General features: G+C 39.3%; 1 protein-coding gene across 2 annotated transcripts in view; it reads right to left on the reverse strand.

Moving 5' to 3' along the window:
• Positions 1-14,211, reverse strand: part of anks1b (ankyrin repeat and sterile alpha motif domain containing 1B) — a 238,508-nt gene that overhangs the window by 165,530 nt on the left and 58,767 nt on the right. For both annotated transcript variants that reach the window (XM_078243136.1, XM_078243133.1), the window contains exons 2-3: positions 11,099-11,179; positions 7,018-7,174 (exon numbers count right to left, since the gene is read on the reverse strand). In XM_078243136.1, coding sequence (XP_078099262.1) covers positions 7,018-7,174; positions 11,099-11,179 — 238 coding nt within the window. The remainder of the gene's footprint in view (positions 1-7,017; positions 7,175-11,098; positions 11,180-14,211) is intronic.

The following is a 14,211-nucleotide window of genomic DNA, read 5'->3' on the forward strand; positions in this document are numbered from 1 at the left end:
AGAGAGTTTTGTATAGAATGAGAGGCAGAAAGAGAAGGAGCAGGAGAGGCATCCTTCCCTTACTTCTCTTTTAAGCCTGAAGCTATTAAGGTCTTTCGAATGGAGAAGAAGAAAAAAGAGCAGTTATTAAGAGAGTGGAAACAATTATAATAAATTGTTTGTAATAATTACAAACAATTATATTAAACAAAGAAAAGAAAAAGCAATTGCTTGATAAACGACTTAAACAATTCGTGGCCACCTAATAAACAATTTTTTTATTAACATTTATAATTTCAGCTCTACTAATGTCAAGATACTTTTAAACATTTTCCTATTCAGTATTGACTTCAAAACGGTGATCATGATGACCATGTTGACAACTGATTATAATGCTAGTTGTTCATAATTTATGTTTTATTGATTACAGTGTAAAATGAAAATGATAACCTTCGGGCATAGTTGCATATAAAAGGGACCTTATCACTGAATCTGCATTTCTATACATATTTCAAACAAAAATTTTAAAACACGATGTTTCAAGTACTGCATTTTCACAAATTCACTCTTTTATAAAAGGCAGTCTTGAACTAACTCTGTTCAATACATCAGAACTGCTTTGATTGTTTTGACTGTATTCATCATATTTGAAAAACATCATGATAAACATTATTTTATCCTTGGCCAGTGTTGTGAAAACCAACTCATAAAATCTGCAAATGTGAAATATATGGATAAAAGACAAAGAATTCGATAAAGGGAATTCAAAGAAATGAGCTTCTAACAAATTGGATTGCTTTTAGACCTGCATCAGACTGAGGACATTTTAGAGGTGCAGTAGCACACAAAATCCCAAACAGCTCCAGGTAGTTGAAATTTGAACTCTGATCTTCCTCTAGGGTTAGCAACTTAAAGAGGAACCATATTTTCATTTTCAAAAAGTACCAAAGAGGAAAATCCTGCACACGTCTTTTTTTTTTCCACGTCTTCATATAACACCTCAATTAACACACTCGCACACAATCTGCTCCCAGCTTGCAAGAATCACTCAGGGCTGTAGTTTGTTTTTGATAAATGGCGAGATGAATCAGTTTTCTTTAACAAAACTTTAATTAGGAAGCCCACTGCCAACAGAGCATCAGGCTGTGAAAACATATTACATAGCACTTTTTTAGACATTACTCATAAAAAAAATAAAAAAATCCTATGGCTCAGTGTGACTGTGTGTTTTGGTAGCAGCGGGCATGGCGGTAGGCAATGTTTGAGGAAGGACTTTCCCAGGGCGGTTTCTGCTAGCAGCACGTGGTCTCACAGAGGCCGTGTTCACATGTTGACCGTCGGGAAACATATGGTTTCATTTCCATGTGTGGTAGCAACATGTGTGCACGATAGGGCATGGAATTGCCGAGACTGTAAGATGAATACACACAGGCACAAACACAGACATTTGTGGAAACAAAGCAAGCGAGCAACCTCATTACCTTTCCCCTTCACTTAGTTCACACAGCCTCTGGGCTCCCAGAAGGCCTTGCTGCACCTGGAGAAAAGCCTACAGGAAGTATTTCATGCATTCACATGTCCACACATGCGCACGCCACATTTGAAGCACAGATGGTGCTTCATGCAACATCCTTCTAATCTCGCTTATTATCTCCCTTGGTTTTATGCTGCTGATCTCCTTTCTCCTCCTTTGGGAGAACAAAAGGGGGAGATAGAAGACAAGAGGGAGAGAAAGGAAAAGAATAACCCTCCGTGCTTCTGTTTATGGAAAAGAAAACATTCTTGGGATATATCTGCAGCACAGGGGGACATACTTGACCTAATCAGTCAACCACACACACATACACACAGAACAACCCTTAAATTGACTAGTCCAGAGGCCCCATACAGAGGTTGTGTGCTGGTTCCCACGCACGCACGCACGCTCTACGTCCCTCACACTGCCACGGCCAGGCACAAGCAAAATAATCTTTTTAATGTGGGTAAAATGTGTCCTCATTAGTCAGTCAACATACTCTGCCTGGATGCATGTTATTCTAAGTGCCGCTGGTTCAAATCGCGGGGCCAAAAAGACTGAGCATGGGACCCAAGCAGTTTTGGACATCATGGCACAGCACAGCTGGTTGCGTCACTGAAATCTCCTAAAATTGCATTTTGGGGCACTCTGGTGGTCTAGGGGTTTAAGGGGCCCATAATGAGCCACCGGAAATTAATTTTAAATCAAATTGAAACTTGGTTGGGTAATCCATCACTTTAAAGATTTTGTCTCTATTTTTTTGTAGCATTACAGCTGGAACACACCGGGCACATAAGGGTCACGTATAGCATCGTAACGCAGCTATTTTTATTTTGGCGCCCATGTTATCCAATCTGTCCGTTCATACCGGGCGCGCAGCATCCGCGTGCTGCAGCAAGAGTTTCGGCGTCTCCTCTATTTCTTGCGCGATATGCGAGCGCAGTTCCTATACAGGAAGACCACAGTGCAGCCGGATACTTTACAAAAATAAAACACATTCAAAATGAAATAAACACCTACCCACAGCAAGACACGCAATCAGGCACACACACACAAGTTATCCCCATTCATCCTGGCGCACGATCAGGCACGTATCTACGCTACGCGACACTTGCTTGCCCGGTGTGTTCCAGCTGTTTTGTGTTATGCAGCAGCATAAATACGGGACATGAGTCTATTCAACAGAATTCAGTCACTTGCCAAACTTTTTTTAAAGCAGTACACAGCCACATTCATATTTTTTCATGGCATCTACAGTATGTTTGCTTTTTTGTTGTCATCTAGCTTTGAGCTTTAGAATATAATGCTTTGTGATGCTCAGTGGCCGATTCTCAAATTTGGAACCATCCTTGAATGCACCACAAAGATGAGTTTCTCAAAAAGGTCCTTGTAAGGATAGGCTAAGTCAGTGGTTCCCAAACTTTTTCTGTTCGATACAAATACACAATATACGATACCCCCCCAGAGAGAGATCTGTATATATAGTCTGTATATATTAGTGAGAGAGGGGTACAACAATCAGCTTTTTCCGTGAAGGGATAGTCAACGAGGAGCAATGCGATTCGACTGGGAGATTGTCAGTCGGCTCCTTAGATGGAATTGTGGTCACCACTACGTATTTTCTTGCCTTTCTTTTGGTAGTTGTGGTGTTTGGTTTAGCTTCATCGTCTGCTTTACATTTACCTGGCAGTCCTTTCACAAACTATCACTGCCTCTCATACATACAAACACAAAAACATGCACACACAGTATGTTACAATAATCTTCTCCAGTCAGACTGCCTCCCCACACACGCACGCACGCACGCACGCACACACACACACACACACAGAACTACTGGGACCAATTAGGCAGTAAACAGTGGTCTGGAACTGGTTTACCGCCAACTAATAACATCCACTAACCTCGAATAATCCTCTATTGGCTGCAGCATAGAACTGGCCCACCTACACACTTCCCACCACCTATGCTCTCAGGATCTTTCACACTAATTACAGCTCCCTCTTGTGTCCTTTTCCACAGTCTCCTGTCGCTATTTGTTACCTCATGTACAAAAGTGAGCACAAATGTTGTGTTTCTCTCGTTATACAATATTAAGACAAACTGTGTGCCCCTCTAGAGTCACCCGATAAAACTAAGCTGCACACCCAGATACACATACACTCAACCTCTGACACAAGTAATGTGTGTGTGGGCAGAGTAATATCTTTGAGAATGGGGGTAATGTGCAGCCAATGGCTTGCTGCTCTAAGTCTCGATGATGGGTGTGAGCATGTGTGGACCTCAGTATATCAACCTGACTAATGTATTCAGGCCCTGCTCTCTACAGCAGACAAGACAGACAGTGGGAAAATATGGAGCTTAGGCATTGTAAACATACTAACACTATAAATCTTACATTCATGTTTTTGCCCGCAACCTGAAAACGACTGTACCCTCACACCGACAACGGATAACTGCAAGAATACGGTACAATGATGCATCACAGGTACCGTAATTTAAACTTGTAAAAGTCAGTGGTTAAGGCACGTGAAGGCCCAGTCATGCTGGAGACTTTGTGTTTTGCTTTGTCTGCGTGCAGTAGTTTGACAGACAGCAGAGGCTTGCTAATGTGAGCTCTGTAGCTTAGCATTTTCACAGGTTTGTATTGTACAGAAGAGAGAGAGAGATGAAAACTGATGACAACAGGGTAGATAATAGTAATTTCCAGGTTGTTGATATACAAGGCTCAAACTGAGATGTATGATACAAAGAGAGAACAAGAAAGACAAGAAAAGCCATCCAGTGCAATTAAAGGATTAAAAACAACCAAGGTGTTTATAAAGCTTTATTTCTCTTTTCTTTCACTGATGCACATGAATAAAAGCTAACTTAAGCATAACTAGGGAGATTGTGTAAGATCTGAATATTTAAGTGTAATGATAAATATTATTTTCTCTTTTTTCGCATTCAAATGTATTTACTGCCAGGACGAGATTAAGATTAGTAATAATTACATAAATATAGATATCTATGTCATTTTCATTGGTCCTCTGTTACTCAATAGAACAAAACTGTGATGCAGTCAGTTTGTATCTTTGCATTATGTTGGCAGCATGTAACACACATCCTCCTTGCTAAGTTTTTATGTGCACACCACACCAAATACTGACACAACAGCATTAGTCTGTCTCCATTTTCAACTTTCTACTTTTTTAACAACTGTAAAATGATGACTTATAGCTATTAAGTCTCACCCCCTACACATAAACAGCATTAGGGTTTGCTGAAAGTTACTGTAGAAAGTTAAATAAAATAGCAACAGAAATCACAGATACACTAAGTAACTGACTGCACTTCACCCAAATAACTGGAATGTTTGTGTTTCAAAAACTGAAAACGTCAGGTGACAGGAGATCTTCATATGCTCTATATGCTCCATTAACCACACACACACACACACACACACACACACACACACGTTGACTATGCACTGAAGTCAGCATCTGTACGGTATCTTTCCAATCAGCATCTTTCACCCTGTATGTGTCCACGCTGCCTGCACAGCAGCCCACTCAGCTCTACAAATCAATGATGGGGTATAAAAGGAAAATTACCCGTGTTCACTTGCTGACAAACCTCTTCATTTCAGGTGCAATAGACACCATTTATCACAGCAAACAATTAGGCTCTAACAACTCACAGAGGGAAATTATTTGGCTAATGGTGACAGAGGAAAATGTGCTTATTATGCAGAGTAAATAATGCTCCAATAACCTGGGAGGTCCATTACTACACTGCCATTAGGAGTAGGAATATTTAAAAAAAAAGACATCAAGATTTTAGCTCTCAACCACCTCTGTATGCCTCGCGCTCATCTTCAAATGACAGCGCATCAGCGAGAGCGTGACATCATCAAAAAACTGCAAGCAGAGATGGATAGGAAAAGGGTTAGGGAGGAGGAGAAGGTCAGTTTTGCTGATGAGGAATGACAGCGGTGGCAGGCTGAATGCTCCCAGAGTTGAAACGCTCAGCCGGCTGTCAGAGAGAGATCCCTGAGAACTGTAAAGGATTGGCTCTGTTGGACAGGAGCCATAACGAGACGACCTGTGGCAGAGCTGGTTTAAATGCCACGAGAAATACAACAGAAGAACTCAACTTTAAGTTAGCTGATGAGACCTTTCTTGTTCTGGAACAGTTACACCACAGTGGGAAAGTGTTTCTTTTAGCCACAATTGACCATTTAACATGTAAATGTGGGCAACAACATGAACAAAGGTTAGGTTAGATGTGTTGTTTCTTTTTCTAGAAGGTTAACTAATAAATGGCTTCTCTGAGCTACAGAAATCCAGACATGAAGTTTTAATTATTCTCTTCTGAGTCCAGTGAATTCACTTGCCTCTCTCAGAGATTTGTCAGAGGTCAGGGCCAGAGGCATTTAGAGCTGATACAGAATACGGCTGACCCTGATATACCCTAATAAATGGATAACACCAACACTGGCAGCAGCAGAAATGGACTATCAATTAACAAGCAGCTACAATCAAAAAGAACAGCAATATAGCTTGATAATAATGTCCTGCTTCAAAGACTAATTTATAAAATAATATCTGAAGGTCCTGTTTACACCCTTCTACTGACAACTAAACATTCTGTAGTTAACTGTAGGGCTGGGCAATATATAGATATTATATCAGCATCGACATATGAGGCTAGAGATCATCTTAAATTTTGGATATCGTAATATCAACACAAGTGTTGTCTTTTCCTGGTTTTAAAGGCTGCATTACAGTAAAGTGACGATATTTTCTGAACCAGACTTCTAGGTGGTTTATTATTTGCCTTTACCTATTTAATCATTGTATCCACATCATTGGTGATTATATATCAGAACTCTCATTGTGTTAATATTTTGTGAAAGCACCAATAGTCAACCCTACAATATCGCCGCAATATCGACATTGATGTATTTTGTCAAAAAATATCGTGATATTTGATTTTTTCCATATCACCCAGCTCCAGTTAACTGTACTGTAATTAAACATTCTGTAGTTACGATCTGTCCAATCTGAGTTTTCTGTTGCACGACTAAAACAACTTTTGAACGTACACGTTCCACCAAAACAAGTTCTTTCCCAAGGCTTTTTTGCAGCGGCACCACGGCTCCGTGCGACAATTGTGATTGGTATAAAGAAATGCCAATAAACCAGAGCACGTTTCTCTCCCATCCCGCAATGCTGTGTGGACTAGCCAGGCCCTCCTCGGCAGCACTGTGGAAGAAGGTCTGGCAATGCGAGACTAACAGGTACTGTAATTAAACATTCTGTAGTTAAGTATACTGTAAGCAGACCAAAGAAAATATTTTTCTATCCAATACAATAACTGTGATTCAAATTCAATAAAGTAAGTGTAAGATGTGGCCTTATGTTAGACTATAAAAAGACATGCAGTTCTAATAAACCTAGAATTCACATGATGTTTCCCACAGGTGGCATTGGCAATCAAGGCTTTTCAGAGGAGGATGATGGGATTACGGTGTTTACCTGTTGGTTGACCCGGCAGTGCGAGGGTCCGTGGTGGATGAGGATGCGGACGATGTCCACGTCTCCCCGCCAGGCGGCCAGGTGCAGCGGGAAGCAACCCTTGCTGTCAGGCACATTTGTGGACGCCTCAAACTGGAGCAGCTTTAGTACAACTTCCCTGAGATAGATATATACAGGTCAATATATATATATAAACAGATGGAAAGAAGGAGGGATAGAGAGAGGGAGCAGAAGCCGAGCTGGCCGACCTGAAATCTGAATCATGGAATATTGACACATTTCCCTTGAAAACACCAAATCAAACATTTTAACCTTACTGCACGAATAATTCATCTTTCGCTGTGGAACATACAGTACAATGCAACCCTCAGACATACTGCATAATTTTACTCCAAGAAGGAACTAAATCATGTTAAAATCAAAATACATGAATTGTGAGCTGCCTTTTCTTTGCCCTCGTATTCTGTGACCTTGGTGATATTTTGTTTAACTGGTTAAATAAATGAGTTGTGCTTCCTCTCATAGTCAGTGCAATTTTCTACAGAATTGTTTTTTTTTTTTCCCCTGGCAACAGTTTCTTTTTTTTCCCAGACATGACAGTGATTGTGGGTTTTGACACTTTCAGGCTTCAGCTGTCTCATCACTCTTATCTGCAGCATCAGGATCACATTAGCTGGAGCCAAAATAAGCTTAAATGTCCAACATATTTTTTTGTACCATGTGTATTCAAGAGATCATAATGTTGACCGAGATGGGTTCTGCATTCAAATTAAGATTTTTAGTGATGAAGTTTAGCATAATTTATCACATAGACCATCTTTACTTTAACCCCTTTCTTATTTCAATCAAACCTGTATTGTCCATAACTATAACACTCTCAGGAGGAAAAGAGAAACAGAGGCTGTTCTATGTTTAATTAAACACACTGACAGAATAAACTACACCAGTTGTAAATTTTGCACTTCACAACTGCATGCGCAATATTGCAAAAGACGAAATCCACCCCGTTTTGTCTCCGTGATCAATGCCTTTAAATCATGGGTTTAAAAAGTAGGTTTATGTATATCAACGTGTACATGAGAAGCTGAAGTTCTAATTGTTTGTATTATAGCTTGTGCTAGACAATTTACGCTTCACTAGTCCATGCCAGTGTCCTATCTACTTTTGTTTCCTTTACCTACTTCACTCAGTACTGGAGGCAGTGATAGCACAGAGTTCAACTGGAAATTAAATACAAACAATGAAAACAATTAATAGAAGACAAACAATTCCATGTTTCCCTCTAATAAAAAGTTATCTCCATTATATAAATAGAGCGACAAATCATAGCGCCTGGGTTTGTGCCGGAAATCCATTTAGCTGCTAGTAGTAACGTCAGCGATACGGTTTCATATTAGGAAGTCTTCTGCTGAAGTTGCCACCACTCTCTGAAGAGGAAAGGTGAAGTGCCTCATTTCCATTCGAAATGTCAGGGGGAGAATCCGAGGAGAGAGAAGGGCAAAGCCTCTCGCAGGAGCAGGGGTGAAAGCAGCACTGAGATGCTTAATCAACTGATTTGTTAATTATTATATTTTTATATAATTCACTCTGGTTTAAGTGGCAGTTGTCCTGCAAAAATCACACTGGGAGTATCTCAGGGTCAAATACATACTGTAGACTGTAAATAAGGTCAAATATGAGAATATTCAACTTATTGCAGTTTGGATTGAGCCTGCTTGCATCACTGAAAGGCTTTTTATGTGGTAAAAAACTGCACGATTAAAAAAAAAAAAAAAAAACAATTGAAACCCAGCCTGAATAAAAAATCTCTGAATACAGCACTGCCTGTTTCCAGGTTTTCTCTGTCTATATCTTAATTAATGGTTCTCTTTTTACTATCCTACCTAAACGTTAAAGTGCTCATATTATGCTCATTTTCAGGTTCATAATTGTATTTAGAGGTTATACCAGAATAGGTTTACATGGTTTAATTTTCAAAAAACACCATATTTTTGTTGTACTGCACATTGCTGCAGCTCCTCTTTTCACCCTGTGTTGAGCTCTCTGTTTTAGCTACAGAGTGAGACATCACACTTCTGTTCCATCTTTGTTGGGAGTCGCACATGCGCAGTAGCTAGGTAAGGACTACTAGCTTGTCAGTTGCAAAGTATGGAGGTCGTGCCATGCTAGCAGCTAGGCGAGTATTATAACGTGTCTTACAAAGTGACGCACGTTTGTCACGGAAGTAAAGGCTGGACTACAATAGAGCAGTTTGGAACAGTGTTTTCTCTGGAAGATGGTAAGTGGGGTGGACTTTGGACTTTTTCACTTTGTAAACCTATAACATGCAAAAAACGATATATAACACAATAAAGGAAAGGTGAAAAAGCCAAAAAGCATAATATGAGCACTTTAAATCATTCCTCTGGAGTTTTTTGTTGGCAGCCTAATTTTCAATCTGAGGCTGCAGTTTTCTCTCCCTCCCACCGATCCTCTCCAGTTGATCTGAAGGAGGAAATCCACATAATTCCCCCCAAAACACAGTTCTAATCCTTCAGTTCCGCCAAACTGGGATAGTGGTCAGACTTGCAGCTAATCCACACTGTGTACCAGATTTCTCAGCAGGCCCAGGTGAAGAAAGGAAGCGGCGCTGTAGTTACATAACAGTTGGATTCTTCCAGAATATTTTAAATACAGGGGCATTTTACTGGAAAATTTTGTAAATGCAACAACACCAAAACTGCCATAGCATAAAATGCAGTGCAGACCTGTAGCAGAGCTAATGCTGTGACTTTTTCATATAGGTTAACAGGGCTCAGTAACGCTGCTGCTAACTCCAGTCAGGCTCCGGATACTTTCCTTAGTAAAAAAGAAAACTAGTGAAGACGTCCTCACACTGCTGTATATTTACAAGAAGTAACTTCGGTCTCTGAAAACTCTTTACTTTATTATTAGTCGCCCCACAACATTGTTTAGAAAACATTAGAAAAAACAAAAATAACTTTTTTTTGTCAGACCACTCAGCATGTGTCACCGATTACCATGAAAACATGGCTCTAAAAGCTGAGTTAGCCTGTTTTTTTTTGTTTTTTGTTTGTTTAACAGTGTAACTTGCATCAGACTAATCCAAGAACAATATTTAGACTGGACCCAACACTACTGACCAGTCTAAATCTGTTTGTGAAACCAGGGCCCCTCTACTTTATGGAGCTGTAGGGCTAACGTTAGATGCTTCAGCTCCTACTTTATGCTAACGTTAACTTCGCTCTCTCTCTGTAACGGTTTTGTTTCACTTTCACCGCTCTCCTAGCGTTGTTTTTGGCCGCAACAGGAAGCGGTTTTCAGCAATAAAGCTCTAAAAACCCACTATACACTACATGCTCAGCATCAAATGGCAGACATCAAGTCAGAGACTAAGGTTAGCTGGCGAACATACATAGTTGATCATTAGAGTCAGGTATTTCTCTCAGGAGAACAAACACAGAGCTAACAGATAAAATACAGTATTATTATTATTATTATTATTATTAGTAGTAGTAGTATACAGAGAGTATTGGACTTACATTCATCAGGTGTCCAGAAGCATGCCTCTAAATTAATTATAGTATTAATGCTGGATGTGTAAATAAAGTTCGCCATATCAATGTAAAAGGTGTGTTGTGTTACAGCTTGTTTCTGCTGCCCCCAAGTGGCCCAGAAAAGGAGAGACCTGACCAAAATGTACACAATCGCATATGGCACAAAGCACAATGGGACCTGAGAGGAATACAGGGGAGAGATTAACTATTTAAAACTGTTACAGTACACCACTGTTCACTTAGAAATAGAAAAAACAATACAAGGAAAAATGTACCTCTGACTTTTTTACCCTGACTACACAATGTATTCTACATACAACACATTCCAGCACTCCAAAATAGTGCTAAACAAATGCGTCAATTAACTGGTTAATGGATTGACAGAAAATGAAATTTTATTGAACAAAAATACCAATAATTTGATGGTTCCAGCTTAAAGATACATCAGACACTTAATTGCACATACATGTATGGAAATGCATATAAGTAAATAGTACTTGTAGAAGACACAAAAACAAGTTTACCTGTGTCCATTAAGTGAAGCATGATGTAAAGGTGTATATCCTGTGCTGTCAGTGCAGTTGACATTCAGGCCCTTCCACATGCTGGAGATAAAACAGAGATACATCACAATTAATCCACCACAGCCACTTATACATCATCTCTCAGTATTGAAGTGACTGTTGTTTGGTAATGTGCTGGTTGACACTCTGTGTGGTTTTAGAAACATAGTTAGGTACATTTTGAATTGCTTCTTAGTCAGAAAACATTCATCAATTTGTTTGAGTGTGTTATCTGCTGCACCTGCTCTGTTTTAGACCCAGGAAATGGCAACCAACACCCAGCCAATTAGGATTCACTATCTTCATGGAATGTGCCAAGTGTGGGATAGATAGAGGGGGGGTTGTGATGTCATTTTGAGAAAACGCTATTTCAGAGCAGTTTTTGCAGAGATTTGTCTAATTTAACTGATATTTGTGCCATGTTAAATTACTATGTTTATCCACTGAGAAAGAGATGAATACCTGTTGCGAGTTAATTGATTTATTTATTGTGGTGTCTCCTTTAGTAGCCAAGTAAGAGCTACAGCTTGTATAAAAAGGGGGTTTGAAGAGGGTTTGGAGCTCTTTCAAGATTAAGGAGGCCAGAATTGTTTTCTCCTGAGAGGGTTTTTATTTTAATTTTTCTGTTTAAGCAAGTAGTTGTTATTGTTTCTTCAGTTCTTTCTTTACATAAAATACTTTTATTTTAGTGTGTTTGTTCCTGAAGTGATAAGTATAGTTTATAATTTGGGAGTTGAGTTTAAGTCCCATTTCATCAGATTGGCAAAAAAAGACAGTGAGTGAGTTTGACTGTTGTACTCGCAAAATGCTGAGCATGCAAATAAAACCGCACAACACAGAATCTCATAAGGATAGCTAGTTGTGCGCACACACACACACACACACACACACACACACACACACACACACATACATAGAAATAGACATACACACAGAAAGCCCAGGGTTTCCCCACGGCTATAATTATATGACCTCTCTTTTTCATATTAACTCCTCCATGCGCGTCAGAGAGAAGTACTAATTAGTTGAATTCCAGTCTGAGGAGCTCTGGGCCGAAAAGCAGAATCAAGTGACTTGTAGAAGCGACTGTATTAGCTTTTATTTAAAATGGAAAACAACCTGATACAGGAGCTTCTGACACGGAGTCTCAAAATGCACAACTGTGTCTCATAGGAGTCTTATACTGAATGTGGATACTGTTTGATGTGTAGCTATGCTAATGTCTTGCTGCTTCCTGTAGCTCTGCATGGCTAACTGAGAAGGCTTATCTGTTGTTTTAGTGGTCTGTATAGTGTCTTGTTGACTTCTATCTGTATAGTTAAACCTGTACTAATGTCTTGCTGCTTCCTGCTGCTCTGGTCTAAAATCACCTGGCCAAAGGACTACAGTTGAAAATTAACCGGCTGGCTAACACTGGCACATTTACAGAAATGTTGATTAATGTGTGTTGTCCTTTATAAATAAAATATAAGAATAAGTATCTGTTTCTAAAACACAGAAAGCAGGAGATGGAGAATATTGATTTTTCTTTTTCTTTTTTGATATAGGTTCATTGCATTTCTCTGTTTATTTCTGTTTTAGGTGATTTAGTCTCTAAACTGCACTGTGCTCATGTATTTAATTGTTTAAAATATGTATCTAGTCACAACCCTCATCTCTCCATTTTAATAATTTTGGAGTAAAGGTATCTTGGGAAATGAAGACTTAAATATCAATACTTCTGTCAAATGTTCATGATTTTTATTGTATGTTCCTTTTACTTCATGGCCTGTTTTGTTGGAGGAAAAAACAGAATGCACTTTAAAATAGTTATTTTTACTCCATTTATTGTAACAAATGCATTGCACTTCTATTTTCCCATTTATTGACTGATTCTGTGTCTTGTGGTCAACAGCTAAACATTGTGGAGGCAGCAGAACATTCACTGAGTTTGACAGACATTAACACAATAGTCAAGGGCAGTGGTGTAATGTAGTGAGCACATACACATGAACACACAACTAAACGTGAATTAAAAGTGGTATTGAGGGCAGACGCGCACACACACACACACACACACACACATCTATCAACAGAACAAGTCGGTTGTAGCCCTTAAATAAAATAAATGCTCTAAAAGGTGCATTTTTACACAAAAACAAAAGAAACACAACTACATACACACCTATGCACCTTAATACAGTACATGAAAATTACACGCATGTAACACACACAAGGGCAAAGGGCAGAGACCACAGAGAGAGACACACAGCTCAAGCTTGTTTCTATTGGGCCGGCTGATCTCTACACGCTGTGTGTGTGTGTGTGTGTGTGTGTGTGTGTGTGTGTGTGTGTGTGTGTGTGTGTGTTCAGATCGATCATGCTGCTCTTCTGACCCCTTTCAGCGCTGACCTATAGAACCAGTAGGATGGCTTGTTAAAAAGAGCAGACTGACAGAGCGTGAGGGGAGAGGGAGACAACCGACAGAGACAACAAGGAGTGAAATGAATGCCTGTTTTAACTCAACTGTCAAGTACATTTGGATGGATTTGATATCCCCAGATCCACAAATATCCACCATAAAAATAAAAAAAGTGTTACTGAATACGTTTCTGTTGTCTTTTACTGTCAGATAATGGTATATGTGCCACATCTAAAAACTAAAAAATTCACTTGCCATGTGTGCTGCTTAGGGAAATGAAGGAAGACAGACACTAGTGAGCACTGAGCACTACTGTACATAAGTGAGATCCAAACAGCAGATGTTTAACTCAAACTACAAACATCAACCAATTTGAAGTTGCTATGTTGACATAAACACAAAAAAACATTTTAAAATGAAAGTAATATCCTTATCTGTTTCCTGTCTTGTTTCAAGATATTAGCACTCATTTATAGCACATTATCTGTACAAGAGAACCAGTATTTATAATAAGGACACTTATCTCAGTATAAGACTCTATAAACTTAAACTATAAACTTTGTTTTAAAGGAATGAGGAATTGCTCGTCATTTTGGGAAATACACTTACTTGCTTTCTTGCTAAGAGTTAGATGAGAGGTGATTAGCTTAGCATAACGATTGGAAACAGGGGG

This window comes from Sander vitreus, chromosome 23 (assembly GCF_031162955.1).
Source record: "Sander vitreus isolate 19-12246 chromosome 23, sanVit1, whole genome shotgun sequence".
Lineage (NCBI taxonomy): Eukaryota > Metazoa > Chordata > Actinopteri > Perciformes > Percidae > Sander > Sander vitreus.